The 14,874-nt window shown below is 42.4% G+C and overlaps 1 protein-coding gene across 10 annotated transcripts in view; it reads right to left on the reverse strand.

The window, feature by feature from the left end:
* The window catches only part of cmss1 (cms1 ribosomal small subunit homolog), a 323,934-nt gene that overhangs the window by 13,148 nt on the left and 295,912 nt on the right, over positions 1–14,874 (reverse strand). For 9 of the 10 annotated variants that reach the window (XM_080203561.1, XM_080203564.1, XM_080203557.1 and 6 more), the window contains 4 exons: positions 8,889–8,995; positions 5,453–5,530; positions 3,018–3,141; positions 1,934–1,993 (listed from right to left, as the gene is read on the reverse strand). In XM_080203561.1, the coding sequence (XP_080059687.1) occupies positions 1,934–1,993; positions 3,018–3,141; positions 5,453–5,530; positions 8,889–8,995 (369 nt within the window). The remainder of the gene's footprint in view (positions 1–1,933; positions 1,994–3,017; positions 3,142–5,452; positions 5,531–8,888; positions 8,996–14,874) is intronic. The other variant, XM_080203562.1, reaches the window with a different exon arrangement.

Here is a 14,874-nt window from a genome sequence, read left to right on the forward strand (position 1 = left end):
CCTCCCATCCATTGACTCTGTCTACACTTCCCGCTGCCTCGGCAAACAGCCAGCATAATTAAAGACCCCTCGCAGCCCGGACATTCTCTCTTCCACCTTCCTCCTTTGGGAAAAAGACACAAAAGTCTGAGGTCACGTAACAACCGGCTCAAGAACAGCTTCTTCGCTGCTGCTGTCAGGCTTTTGAATGAACTTACCCCGCATTAAGTTGATCTTTCTCTACACCCTAGCTATGACTGTAACACTACATTCTGCACTCTCTCGGTTCCTTCTTAATGAACAGTATGTTTTGTCTGTATAGCACCCAAGAAACAATACTTTTCACTGTATGTTAATACATGTGACAATAATAAATCAAATCAAATCAAAATTATTTCCACTTGTGCTGAAATAGTTGGATTTTTGGAATTTTTGGAAACCCGACACTGTTTCCAAAGTAAAGAAAAACTTTGTTCTCCTGATAAACAGGTACAACTTGTATATCTTCTTTAGTACAGAAGGTCTTGTGTCACAGTGGGTCACAACCCTGCCTCTGAGCCAGAAGCTCTGGGTTCAAGGTCAACTCCAGGACTTGATAACAAGCGGAATATGCATTGATAATGTAAATCCTGCCTATACATCTTACAGCCAGCAGGTAATAGCAGGAGAGTCTCCTTTCCAGCCATGCTTGGTGCAGAGTGGCACTCCTCAAACTAACAGCCTCTGACAGCGGGCCACTGCCCTTATCCAGAACAAAAAAAGCCATCAAGACTGATGTAAACACATGCAATGCCTGTTCCCAGGCATGGAACAAGGAAGCAGTTCACAATAAGGATTGAAAAGAGAAGTGACCATTACAAGGCAATAATAAGCGGTGTGCCTCTATTAGAATAGTTTAACTATTGTTTGTAATAATATTAAATATGTACCAAGGTCAATTACAAGTTATAAATGGATCACACATACAATGAACTAATATTTTTCTGGCAAAAGCCAGACCTGAAATGCTAACCCTATTTTCCTCTCCACAGATTCTGCCCGACCTGTGGAGTCCATTGAATATTTCCATTTCAATTTCAGATTTCCACAGTATGTAGCCTTAGTTTAGATACATTTAGAAATTTATTCTTGGGATGTGACAGTATTTATTGTGAATCAAGACTGTGTTGAAGGCATGAAAAAGCATGAATACTGTGGGGTATTTGGTGGGGGGGGAACACGATGGCACCGTGTTTAGAACTTACAGCGCCAAGGACCTGAGTTCAATTCCCAGCTTGGGTCACTGTGTGGAGTTTGCACGTTCTTCCTGTGTCAGCGTGGGTTTCGTCCGGGTGCTCCTCCCACAGTCATGCTGGTTAGGTACATTGACCCGAACAGGTGCCGGAGTGTGGTGACTGGGGGAATTTCACAGTAACTTTATTGCAGTGCAAATGCAAGCCTTACTTGTGACTAATAAACATATTTTTTTAAATTCGTTACCATGCAATCTGACCAGATTGAGTGACAATCTCCCTTTCCTGACGGATAGATACGATAAACCAGCTGGACTTTTACAACAGTGCATTTCTTTTGTCGCTCCATCCTATTTCATCATCTGCAATGATGTGATTTGAATTTACCACTGCTGGGTTGCTATTGCATTATCATGCTCATTCGGCAACTGGACGCTTTGGTAACTCCCAGTTGCCGCAATGCCAAATGATTTAAAGTTCACACGCCACAGATGTTCCATTTATTTTACTGGACACATTCTATCCATACTGATAGTCTGTACTTTTACTGGACACATTCTATCCATACTGATAGTCTGTACTCACAATCTACATTTTATCTATCCAACTTCAAGCTCTCAAACCAATACTAGCATGGAGATGTGCAAATAAATTGTCTTTCTTCAGATGCAGCCTGTGGTACACCTTGTGATGATATATAGTATTGTGTGTGAGCCACTTACCTTGCTTCAAGTAGGAGGACAGGGTGTGTGTGAGGTCATTGCTCTCAAGAAAACAAGAATCTGAAAAAAAATGAAACCCTATGATTATCAAAATTTATATGCGTTTTCTTCACATTCCATAAACCAGTTTAAAACATAAAGTGTCTGTTATATATTTAAGTTGTTGCATGATTGCTTTAAGAGCTGATCACATGATTTGATGATGATGTCTTTAGGGTATTGCTATTTAGAGTTTCAGTTTGTACTCTGTGCAGGCCAGAGCTCTTGTTATTGTTAATTTAAATCCAAACTGCATCTTTTTCAACAACCCCTAACATAGGAAATTATAGTGTCAAAGTTTTTATTTAAATTATATTCATATCTCAATAATCTAACAAATGATATGCCATATTTTCTGCGCTGAAATTACAAACTGGAATCAGAAGAAATCACAAAGCATTTCAAATATGAGCAAAATGTCATGGATGCTAAAAACCTGTAATAAGAAGGGAAAATGCTGGAAAAGCTCAGCAGGTCTGGCAGCATCTGTGGAGAGAGAAAGTGAGGTAATATGTTGAGTCAAAATGATCCTTCTGCCGAAGAGTCGACAGTTTGTAGAAGGCATTTTGTTTCAAAACATTAACACTTTTTCTCTCCACAGATGCTGCCATAACTGCTGAGTTTATCTGGCATTTTCTGTTTTCATTTCAAATATATCCTGACTATATATATCCAAATATATCCTGAAGGCATGGTAGCACAGTGGTTGGCACTGCTGCCTCACAAGGCCAGGGACCCGGGTTTAATTCCCTGTTTCAGACTCACTGTCTGTGTGGAGTTTGCATGTTCTCCCCATGTCTGCGTGGGTTTCCTCCAGGCGCTCTGGTTCCCTCCCCCAATTTGAAAGACGTGCTGGTTAGGACCCGAACAGAAGCCAGACTGTGGCAACCAGGGGAATTTCACAGTAACTTCATTGCAGTGTTGATGTAAACCTTACTTGTGACTAATAAACTTAACTTTTGACTAAAATCTCTTCGGGGAAATATTATTGTAATCCTCACTGAGTGTGACTCTTACAGTATATTAGAGAAAATGTGTTCCATACCTGGCAGTTTCAGTTCCTCAAGCTCTATTACAGACCGTTCATGTTTGAAGTGTTGGATAATCATATTCTGCAAATCAGCAGGGACAGCAGGTTGTGGAGTGGAGCTGACAATATCAGAAATCTTCTACAATTACAAATAAAACAGATTAACAAGTTTCAAGTAGACACTTTGCAGCAAAACATAACCACAAACACCATATTTATCGATAATTTTGAGATCACTAGTTTGGCAACGGTTATTGTAGTGTCAGACAAAAAGATAACTAAATTAGAAAGAGTACAGAAAAGATTTACTTGGATGCTACCAGGGCCTGATGGTTTGAGTTATAAGGAGAGGCTGAACAGACTGGGACTTATCTCTGGATGGAGGAGGCTTAGGGGTGATCTTGTAGAGATTTATAAGAACATAAGAAATAGGAGCAGGAGTAGGCCATCCAGCGCTTCGAGCCTGCCCCGCCATTCAATAAGATCATGGCTGATCTGTCGCTGCTCAGTTCCACTTTCCCGCCCTCTCCCCATAACCCTTAATCCCCTCTATCAAAAACCCATCAACCCGTGTCTTAAAAATATTTAGCGAGGCAGCCTCCACCACTTCAACGGGCAGAGAATTCCAGAGATTCACCACCCTCTCAACCCCCTCAACTCCGGTATCAGCCTAGTAAACCACTATTATTATTATTATTATTATGAAATAATGAGGGGCACAGATCAGCTAGATAATCAACATATTTTCCCAAAGGTAGGGGACTCTTAAACTAGAGGGCATTGGTTTAAGGTGAGAGGGGAGAGATACAAAAGGGTCCAGCGGGGCAATTTTTTCACACAGAAAGTGGTGAGTGTCTGGAACAAGCTGCCAGAGGTAGTAGTAGAGGCGGGTACAATTTTGTCTTTAAAAAGCATTTAGACAGTTACATGGGTAAAATGGGTACAGAGAAATATGGGCCAAACAAATTGGGATTAGCTTAGTGGTTAAAAAAGGGGCGGCATGGACAGGCTGGGCTGAAGGGCCTGTTTCCATGCCGTAAATCTCTATGACTCTATTACAAGCCACACAGTTACTTTGAACTTCCCTGCAAAATTAGAAAGGAGTTAGTGAATTCATGGCTGGACAGATCTATGAAGATACTCAGCTTGGAACTCGCCAATTATTTAGGAAAAACACAACAGTTGGTCACTCTGCTATTGCAACACTGCCAGGTACAGTGACCGGAAGGCTGTAACGTGCCTATTGATCTGATGAGTTTGCGTTGAGCTTCACTGGAACATTGCAGCAGGCCAAGGACAGACATGTGGGCATGGGGGCTGGATGTTAAAATGGCAAGCAACCGGAAGGTCAGGGTCCTGACTGTGCACAGACCGAAGGTGCTCAGCAAAGCGATCACCCAGTCTACGCTTGGTCTCCCCGATATAGAGGAGACCATATTGGGAGCAGCGAATGCAATATACCAAATTGAAAGAGGTGCAAGTGAAACGCTGCTTAACCTGGAATGAATGTTTTGGGGCTGGGATGGTGAGCATGGAAGAGGTAAAGGGGCAGGTGTTACACTTTCTGCATGGGAAGGTGCCATGAGTGATGGGAGAGGTGTTGGGTATAGTGGAAGAGTGGACTAGGTTAGCCTGGAGAGAATGGTCTCTGCGGAATGCTGACAGAGGGAGTGAAGGGAAGATGTGTTTGGTGGTGGCATCACGCTGGAGTTGGGGAAAATGGCAGAGGATTATGCTTTGCATGCTGGTGGGGTGAAATGTGAGAACAAGGGGGACTCTATCCTTGTTCTGGGAGGGAGAGGGGGGCAGGGGGTTTAAGGGTCATGGCACGGGAGGTGGACTGCACACTGTTGAGGGCCCTGTCAACAATTATAGTTGGAAAATCTCGGTCGAGGAAGAAGGAGCACATCTTAGAAGCACCAGCAGTTAGAAGTTGAATCATGCAAGGGCAGTCCCATAACGCTGGTAAATAGTAGGAAGGTCATGGGATAGAATGGCATGAGTGACTGTTTAAAACAGCACAGAGAAGTTCAAACAGAACCAACACACATCTTGATCACAGTCTTGGAAGATGATTTGGCCAGGGTGGTTCAAATGCTGTGAGCAGGGAACAAGCTTTAAGAGTCAGGCAGGAGGCAGGGGAAACAATGGCACATTTGAGGAATTGTGTGAGAGAAAAGATTACACATGGGGCAGTGGATGGAGGTTACACCGGTGGATCCTTTGAATGGGATCATGATGATGTAACTTTGAAAAGGAAAAGAAATTACATCTAAGGAAAAGGAGTGCTGAATAATGTTGGCAAGCATTGCTGATAAGGCAGCTGAGATATCAGGAGTTAAGTGAGGTATTAGCAGGTACTGAGTAATAGGAGGTGGTGTCACGGAATCTTATCTCATTTCTAAACATTTATATTGATGCAATTTTCTCCATCACTTTGCTCTGTTTACCTTCCTTCGCCTCTTCTTCTTCAGTGGATTTGCTCCACGAATTTCCTCCACTTCTGTCTCAATGAAATATTCTATCTGCTGCAGAGTAAAATTAAATACAATAACCAGACTGTTAGCAACTGTCTGCACAAGGCAAAGGTTTGTGTAAGTGCTGTCAATGGGAAATGCCTCTGAACTTCCAAATGACATAACTTGCTGAACAGCTAGCAGAGTGGATGCACACACTGCCATGCACTCGGAAATGATCTCAACCGTAATGAAATTACGTGCTGGATTGTAAGGGGTGGCACCTGCTTCTCCAATGCCACCTCTTTTATTCCCCCAACCCTTGCAACACCCTTCCCCTAGGTCCCCCCCTAACCCACCCATGATCCCAACAGTTTCCTGTTCCTAACAGTGTTCATTGCTTTAAGGCGAGACTCCTGCCTCTTTTTCAGGAGGAAGTCCCACCTTAGCGATCTTATTCAATCCGATTGGCTGGCAACTCTGTGGTTGGGGCATCTCCACTGGTAGTCTCCGCTGGGAGTCACATCCCAGGAGCCTTGACTGACCGGTAAGTGTGGGGTTAGACATCACAGCAAGGAGGGTGATGGAGGGGTGTTTAGGGGGGGCCGAATTAAAAGTAGAGTTAAGTATGGGAATGGCTTTGAGTGTAGTTGCTCCATTGGGACCTGGGTGGTGTCTAGAGGAGGTTTCCCCTCACTTGCCCAACACCAGCCCCTGCAGCTAAAGCTGCTGGACTTCCCACATGGCATGGGCCTCTTCCCGGCATGGGTGAAGTGCTAGCAGTGGTGGAATGAAGCCATTAAGCGGTCACTAATTGGCTACGTAAGGCCTTCAATAAAGTAAGTTTATTCATTTGTCACAAGTAAGGCTTACATTAACACTGCAATGAAGTTACTGTGAAATTCCCCTAGTCGCCACATTTGGGCGCCTGTTCGGGTCAATGCACCTAACCAGCATGTCTTTCATACTGTTGGGGGAAACCGGAGCATCAGGAGGAAACCCACATCGACACAGGGAGAACTTGCAAACTCCACACAGACAGTGACCCAAGCCGGGAATCAAACCCAGATCCCTGGCGCTGTGAGGCAGGAGTGCAAACAACTGTGCCTCTGTGGGTGGGTGGGTGGCAAAATGGGCATCCAGTGGATGTTACATGCCCCCACCCACTTCAAACCTGCCATCAGGAGGATAAGATGCAGTCCTATATGCCCATAACTGTCTTTTTCAGGTGACAGAAGTAACTTCTGATTCTTTGAACAATTCACAGAATATAGTTTATTATGGATCCTGAGTTGAATCATTTCTCATTTTATCAATCACTGTCTCTGCACTTAGCTGACAATTTCGGTCTGAATATTACCCAGTCTGGTTCTGATACTGAAGGCAAAATACAGATGGGTGGCATGGTGGCACAGTGGTTAGCACTGCTGTCTCACAGCGCCAGGGAGTCGGATTCAATTCCCAGCTCGGGTAATTGTGTGGAGTCTGCACATTCTCTCTGTTCTCTGTGCATGGGTTACCACCGTGTGTTCCAGTTTCCACCTACTCTCCAAAAGACGTGCTGGTTAGGTGCTTTGGCCATGCTAAATTCCCCTCAGTGTACCCAAACAGATGCTGGAGTGTGGCGGAGGGGATTTTCACAGTAACTTCATTGTAGTGCTAATGTAAGTCTACTTGTGACACTAATAAATAAACTTTAAACTACAGTGGAACTGGGAATCTGAGATCATGCTTCATTGGACAGCAAACCTGGTGGCATCCAGGGAGAAAGAAGCAGATTTAACATTTCAGGAAGTGACCTTTCATGAACCTCTACTACTTGCCTTCAAAAAGCCACCTATCCTCAACAGACCATCATTCACAGCAAGATACCCAGCCCTCAGAGGAACAGTGACCATGACACTACACAACCCTGTCACAATAACCTCTACAGGTCATGCCAGGTCATGCTGGATACCACAATCACACGGCAGAATACCACCCACCAGGTACACGATACATACGCCTAGGCCAACATAGTCTACCTAATGCTGCAGGAAAGAAAGTCCTGGGGCATGGTATATTGGAGAGACCATGCAGATGCTATGACAATGGATGAATGAACACCACACAACAACCACTAGGCAGGAGTGTTCCCTCCCAGTCATAGAACACTTTGGTGACCAAGGACATTCGGCCTCTGATCTTTGAGTAAACTTCTCCAAGGCGGCCTTCGAGACGTACAACAATACAGAATCGCTTTGCAGACACATAGTCAAGTTCTGTACTCATGAGAACAGCCTTAACCACGATCTCGGGTTTATGTTGCACTACATGTAACCCCACCATTCTGTTCTGTGGGCTGGGGGTGGGGGTGGGGGGGGGGAGGTGTGGTGGTGGTGGTGGAATCTCCCTGACTGTCCTGTTTTGACACCATGCACACTTCATTACAGTGATGATCTCTCTCTCTGAATTAGATTGCTTAGTGCTTAGCACCATCTCACTCTTCAGTTATTTGCAATTATCTCTCTGTCTTAAATTATGAGTTCACAGTTTATCTTCTGCTGCCCATAGCATCCACTATTGCTAGTTCAGATGGTGAAGAACTTTGCAATAAGGAAGTGTTGGATCACATGCCTCCACTATTCATGGATAGTATGCATTTTACACCAGATTTCATTTAATGTTGAATTATTCCCAATCATCTCCTCCAAGCTTGGTACTGTAGCTTGGCTAATGATTGAGGCATTTTCAGGAAACAAAGATGGCTATTGCACTTGCGCAAATTAGAATAGCTTTTGCTCGATGGACTTCATAAAATAAATATTCCGATGCTAGAATGATCCCAATAAAATGGCTTCCACTGTAACTGGTGCCAGCTCTCCCTTCCCTACAATTAGAGAATAAACAATTATCAAAGAAAACTTAATGCGATCAAATAATGCATTAGATATGGGGGAGTTGATTGGCTAGTGGTATTATTGCTAATCTACTGAAAGAGAAACTCAGCTAGGTTAGATGTATTGGCCATGCTAAATTCTCCCTCAATGTACTCAAACAGACACCGGAGTGTGGCAACTAGGGGATTTTCATTGTAATTTCATTGTAAGTCTACTTGTGACTAATAAATAAACTTTACATTAATGCTCTGGGGACCTAGGTTCAAATCCCACCACGGCAGATAGTGGAATTTGAATTCAATAAAAAAAAATCTGGAATCTACTGATGACCATGAAACCATTGTCGATTGACAGAAAAACCTATCTGGTTCACGAATGTCCTTTAGGGAAGGAAATCTACCATCCTCACCTGATCTGGTCTAAATGTGACTCCAGTGCCATAGCAATGTGATTGACTCTCCACTGCCCTCGGACAACTACGGGTGGGCAATAAATCTGCAAGTCCCACAAATAAGTAAAAAAAAACTTATTTATCAAGCTTCTTTCATCACCTTTCTACGTTCCTTCACTTTGACAGGCTGTGCACTCCCATCTTCCTTCTCTCTTTTTCTCTTGGTGTTATGCTCAGGTAGATCTTTATCCATCTCCTTCGGTGTGTCTGAAAGAAATAAAGGCAGTTATTTGAAACTCGCTCAGTTTTAAATTGATAGTGATAGGATTAGTGAATCTTGCTGAATAATGTCGATCAGTGTTTGGAGTTATAATAAGAAGCTATTTTTCTCCTTTAAGCATTTCATCAAAAAAGTGAATTTCATGCCTGCGGATTGGTTAGATGAATCGCATATTGTCTGATTCCTCTACCACTCTGGGGTCAACCAGAATAATAGCTACTTGAAGTGCACAGAGTCTGAAATATAGAGCATAATAGATGCTGACATACTCAGTTGACCGCCATTTTAAAAATGCCAACCTCCATCAGTCTAAAAGATGCTTTCAAATTCCTAACTACCTGATTTTTACTCCTTCTTTCACCACAATACTTCAATTGCCATTAAGTTTCTCAATCGCTCCCTCTACTCCATTAATTGTACATCCATTGGGTGTTTAGTTGTTTGTATTCAGTTGGTAGGGTAGAACAGATTGAAATTGGTGTTGGTGGACTATGTGTAATGAGTGTCTCTTAAATAAAAAGCTTTGCTAAGTGATAAAGATCAAACTCCGATTGTATCCTTCGCTGCCTGGCTTTCTGAATTGTGGGAAGCTCTGTTTTTGGTGCCCTTGTCCCTTTTAAAACCTACACTCTCTTTTTGCTTGGTATGGTCTCCATCTTTGCTCTCTCAAGTCCATAGATGTGAACATATCTGCTGCATAATTAGTTCAGCTATCCATTGCTACCATCAGTTGTCCCCCTCCCTTTCAAATGGTCATAAATCCTTCCTCTGTTGGGGTTAAACTGCTCCATCTTGTCTCCTTTCCAAAACCCTTCAGCGTGTGGTCGCCGTTCAAATCTATGCCCTTTTTTCCTGCAGCTGTATGTTTCAGCCTCTCTAATCAGGTTTCCAGCCCTGTCACAGGACAGAGATGTTGGCAATCAAAGTTGCAAAGATCACCTTCTCTGATTGTTAGTGAAGTGCACTTGTCATTCTTTCTTGATTTGTCTGCATCATTTCACTTAGTTGATCATACCTTCCTCTTCCAATGTCTATCAACTGTCCAACTCTGTTGCTACTAGAATATCTTGTTGAAGTTGTACAAGACATTGGTAAGGCCACACTTGGAATACTGTGTGCAATTCTGGTCACCCTATTATAGAAAGGATATTATTAAACTAGAAAGAGTGCAGAAAAGATTTGTTAGGATGCTACCGGGACTTGATGGTTTGAGTTATAAGGGGGCGCTGGATAGACTGGGACCTTTTTTCTCTGGAGTGTAGGAGGCTGAGGGGTGATTTTATAGAGGTCTAAAAAAATGAGGGGCATAGATCAGCAAGATAGTCAATATCTTTTCCCAAAGGCAGAGGAGTCCAGAACTAGAGGGCATAGGTTTAAGATGAGAGGGGAGAGATACAAAAGTGTCCAGAGGGGCAATTTTTTCACACAGAGGGTGGTGAGTGCCTGGAACAAGCTGCCAGAGGTAGTAGTAGAGGCGGCTACAATTTTGTCTTTTAAAAAGCATTTAGATGGTTACATAGATACGATGGGTATAGAGGGATATGGGTCAAATGTGGGCAATTGGGATTAGCTTAGGGGTTTTAAAAAAAATACGGGCGGCATGGACAAGTTGGGCTGAAGGGCCTGTTTCCATGCTGTAAATCCCTATGATTCCACTGGACTGTCTTAGTAACAGCTTCTTTTTATGACAGAACAGCTTCCCTCATCATTACCTCTGGAGTCTCACATCCTTGGATCCCTCATCTATATGATACCCCTTGGTGAAATCACCCCAAGACTCTATACGCACACTCATGATATCTGCTGCTCTTCTTTGTCCCTTCACTTCCTTTGGTGTTGTCAGCCTGCTTGTCCAACATGCATTCCTAAATGACCCGCAATTTCCTCCACAAAAACGTGGGAACAGCGAGATTTACTGAGCTACCTGCCGTGTATTTTGCGGTGGCAGAAGGTGGCCCACCATTGGTGGGATCTTCTGGTATAGCCGTTGTCAATGGGGTTTCCAGTTGAATGTATCCCTCAGAGCTGTGAAAGACCTTACTGGTATGAATGGCCACAAAATCTCACCCATTGTATTAAGCCTCTCCCCGCCACACTTAACTGACCCAAATTCCAGCCCTTCCTCAATCATTGTGTCTGGTTGATGGTAACAGATAACCTCAATGTCCTCTTTGAACCCAAACTGAAATTCTGATCTCATATCCTCTCCATTACAAAGATCAACTCCTGTCTGAAAATGATCCTTTGAAGTGACTTGGAATGTTTGCCTTTGCTGAATCCTAGAATCCCTACAGTGCAGAAGGAGGCCATTCAGACCATCAAGTGCACCGATAACAATCCCACCCAGACCCTATCCCCATAACCCCATGTATTTACCCAGCCAATCCCACTGACACTAAGGACAATTTAGTATGGCCAATTAACCTAAGCAGCACTATATATTTTATGTATATACATATATATATAAAAATGTAAGTTACTATTGTAAAATAATAATGACCCTCTAATATAAGAGGAACTCAAAGTTTACCAAATGTGCTTTCCAGACATTATTTAAAAAAATAAATGTTCAAATTTAAAAACCACTCCTACTAACACTGATTTATCCTTAAATATCCATGGTTTTGTCCAAAAGTTAAATAATATTGAACCCAAAGCAAGTGGAAGGCAATTCGGTCTATTATTCCTTATCCTTATTAAGAACATGCTGCTGCTTTGAGATGCTTCTCCTGCGCGCATGACAGAGAAAGAACTGAGCCCATCACAGCCATAACGATGAATTAAACAGCTCTGAGGCTATTATGTTCAATCGTAGTGCAATTATGTTTCCTGCCTAAAACATTTTTAAATCTTAACGAGAACTCATTGTAGGTTCCACATATAATGGAATGTCTGTATTAAGCAAAGCAAGGCAGCTCCCCTGAGGAAAATATGAGAGGACAAGTCAACCAGTCTGGTCAAATTGTCTCCTGGCATGGCATCTGAAAAAGAATAATACCTCCAATTCCTATTTCCTGGAACACCATTTCTGTTACTTGTGGAGACTCTCTCATTATACTGACTGGGAAAAATTCTCTGGACATAGCTTATATGTATATATGAGTCACAATGATTACACTATTTACAGTATTTTCAAACATGATAGACTTTAAATAAAAAACATATTGATGTTGTAATTATTCCAAAAATATATCTCAAGTAGAACTTTAGCTCATTAATGGTTGGAGCCAAGTATAATACACTCAATTAATAAAACTCAAACTGACTTAGTTTGACTTTATTTCACAATTACCTTCACTTTCCTATATTTTCCTATGGGAGCTATTTGTTACCATTCCGTTTGCTTTAGCTTAGGGAGGGGAATGATCTGACCTACTACTCTCTTGACAGTCTAACAGGATGTGTACATGCACTGGGGCAAAGTAACTAAGCCACTTTATTTCCCCTTCCCCTCCCAATAAAATATCCTGTTAATAAGCCACTGCATCTGTGACTCTTTTAACTTAGAGCAGCAGTAGTTTAGAGGTTTTTTTTACGTGTTCATTCACAGGATGTGAACATGACTGGCTGGGCCAGTGTTTGTTGCCCATTCCTAACTGCCTTTGAGGAGGTGATGGTGAGCTGCCTTCCTGAACTGCTGCAGTCCATGTGACGCTGGTACAACCATGTTGCTGTTAGGGAGGAAGTTCTAGGTCTTGACATGGTAATAGCGAAAGAACAGTGATATAGTTCCAAATCAGGATATTGTGTGACTTGGAGAACTTACAGTTACAGATATTTCTATGCATTTGCTGTCCTTGTTCATCTATATAGGTGATGAAGGTTGTGGTTTTGGACGATACTGTCAAAGGAGCCGTAGTGAAGTGCTGCTGTGCTTTTTTTAGATAGGACACACTTCTATTGTGCACTGGTAGCGGAACGAGTGAATAATTAAGATGGACAGGTTGCTGATCAAGGGGGCTGTTTTGTTCTGGATAATTTGGAGCTGCTTGAGTGTTGTTGAGCTGCACACTTCCAGGGAAGTGGAGAGTATCCCATCACATTCTTCCTCATCCTTGTAGATGATGGACAGGCTTTTGGAAACCACAAGGTGAGTTACTCACCAGAAATACCCAGCCTTTAACCTGTTCTTGTAGCCACAGTATTTCTACAGTTGGCCCAATTCAGTTTCAGCTCAATGGTAACCCCCAGGATGTTGATGACAGAAGTTTCAGTGATAGCAATGCCACTGAATGTCAAGGAGAGACGGTTAGATCCTCTCTTGTTGCAGATGGTCAACGTATGGATTGTATGGTGTGGCTGGATCCCTAACAACTGCAACCATCTTTTGTGTGGTAGGTATAACTCCAACCATTGAAGAGCATTCCCTTTAACATCAATTTTCGTGAGGTTCCTTGATGTCACATTGGGTCAAATGGTGCTTTGATGTCAAAACAAACTGGAAATAACAGGTACCACCATTAAGCCAGAAAATATCTACAGATATCTAGAAATTTCAGAGCTGATCATATCAAGATAATTCTGATATTTTGTGCTGTAAAATATTTCGCAAAAATAAATATTTGAGAAGTATTTGGTACCAGTAATAATAACTCTCAAAAGTAGTAATAGAGCGCTTATTTGATTTAGTATTGAACTACCAAGCCTAAAGCTCACCCATACTTAATTTCTTGCAGTCTAATATGTGGAGTCACTAATGTTTGCTTCCATTCAACTTGAAGATCTTGCAAAATTGCTCTGTGACCCACTGATTCTATTTCTCAGCTTTCTTCACAATTCCCTTTGGCCTGTTTTTCACTCAAGGTCCTCAACAAAACATATGGTAAAACTGATGCCAGTGGTGCTACATAGTGATTGTCAAAAATCCAATGAATCCCTACAGTGCAGAAGGAGGCCGTTCTGCCCATCTGCACCAACAGTTCCAGCCAGGCCCTATCCCCATAACCCCACATATTCACACCGCTAATCCCTCTAACCTACGAATCCCAGGGCACTAAGGGGCAATTTTAGCATGGCCAATCAAACTAACCCATACTTCTTTAGACTGTGGGAGGAAACCCACACTGACACGGGGAGAATGTGCAAATTCCACTCAGACAGTGACCCAAGCCAGGAATCAGACCCAGGTTCCTGGAACTGTGAGGGAACAGTGCTAACCGCTGTGCCATCATGCTGCCCAAAAATAGAGAGTTCAAAATTGTGAAACAAGATGCATTTTGTTAGTCCTTCCACACCAGGAGATGTGACGTGTTTGTAAGGCAGTCCCTTGACTGACTGAGTTGAAATGGACATATTTTACCTGTATTTGGAATAGTTAAGCAGTACAATCTGCAGGATCAAACCTCTATAAGGGGGATGCCAGGGTAAGTGCTTTAATCACCAGATGGTATCTTGATAATCATGCTGCAAATCAATATTTTCTTCCTCACCGGCCGTATGTTGGTGACATCTGGTGCTTGCATTAATGAGAACATTAGAAGTTTATAGTTATTACACATCTTCCCCAGAATGGTTGACATGAAAACAAGCCATTAGCTAAGTAACAATTTCACTCTCTCACATTATTTAATGCGCTTCATTTTCTGTCATACACAAGATGTCCGAAGAGGCAATAGACTAATGCGTGACATTGTGCATGACTGGATCAAATGTTCTTCAACAGTTTATGTGCAGAGGACATCATGTTATATGGAGCTGTTTATAACTGTAGGTTTGAATGATTTGCTTTGTACACAGCAAATGAAATTTTTAAGAGAGGAAACAGCACTTTGCAGAGGATACCTATGTTATATAAATTCACAAACATTCAAGAGTTTTGCAGAGAAACTGGAAGCGAGGAACACAAGATAATTCCACCCAAATGCAC

The sequence above is a fragment of the Carcharhinus amblyrhynchos genome, chromosome 15 (assembly GCF_965287045.1).
Source record: "Carcharhinus amblyrhynchos chromosome 15, sCarAmb.v2.hapA, whole genome shotgun sequence".
Taxonomy (NCBI): domain Eukaryota; kingdom Metazoa; phylum Chordata; class Chondrichthyes; order Carcharhiniformes; family Carcharhinidae; genus Carcharhinus; species Carcharhinus amblyrhynchos.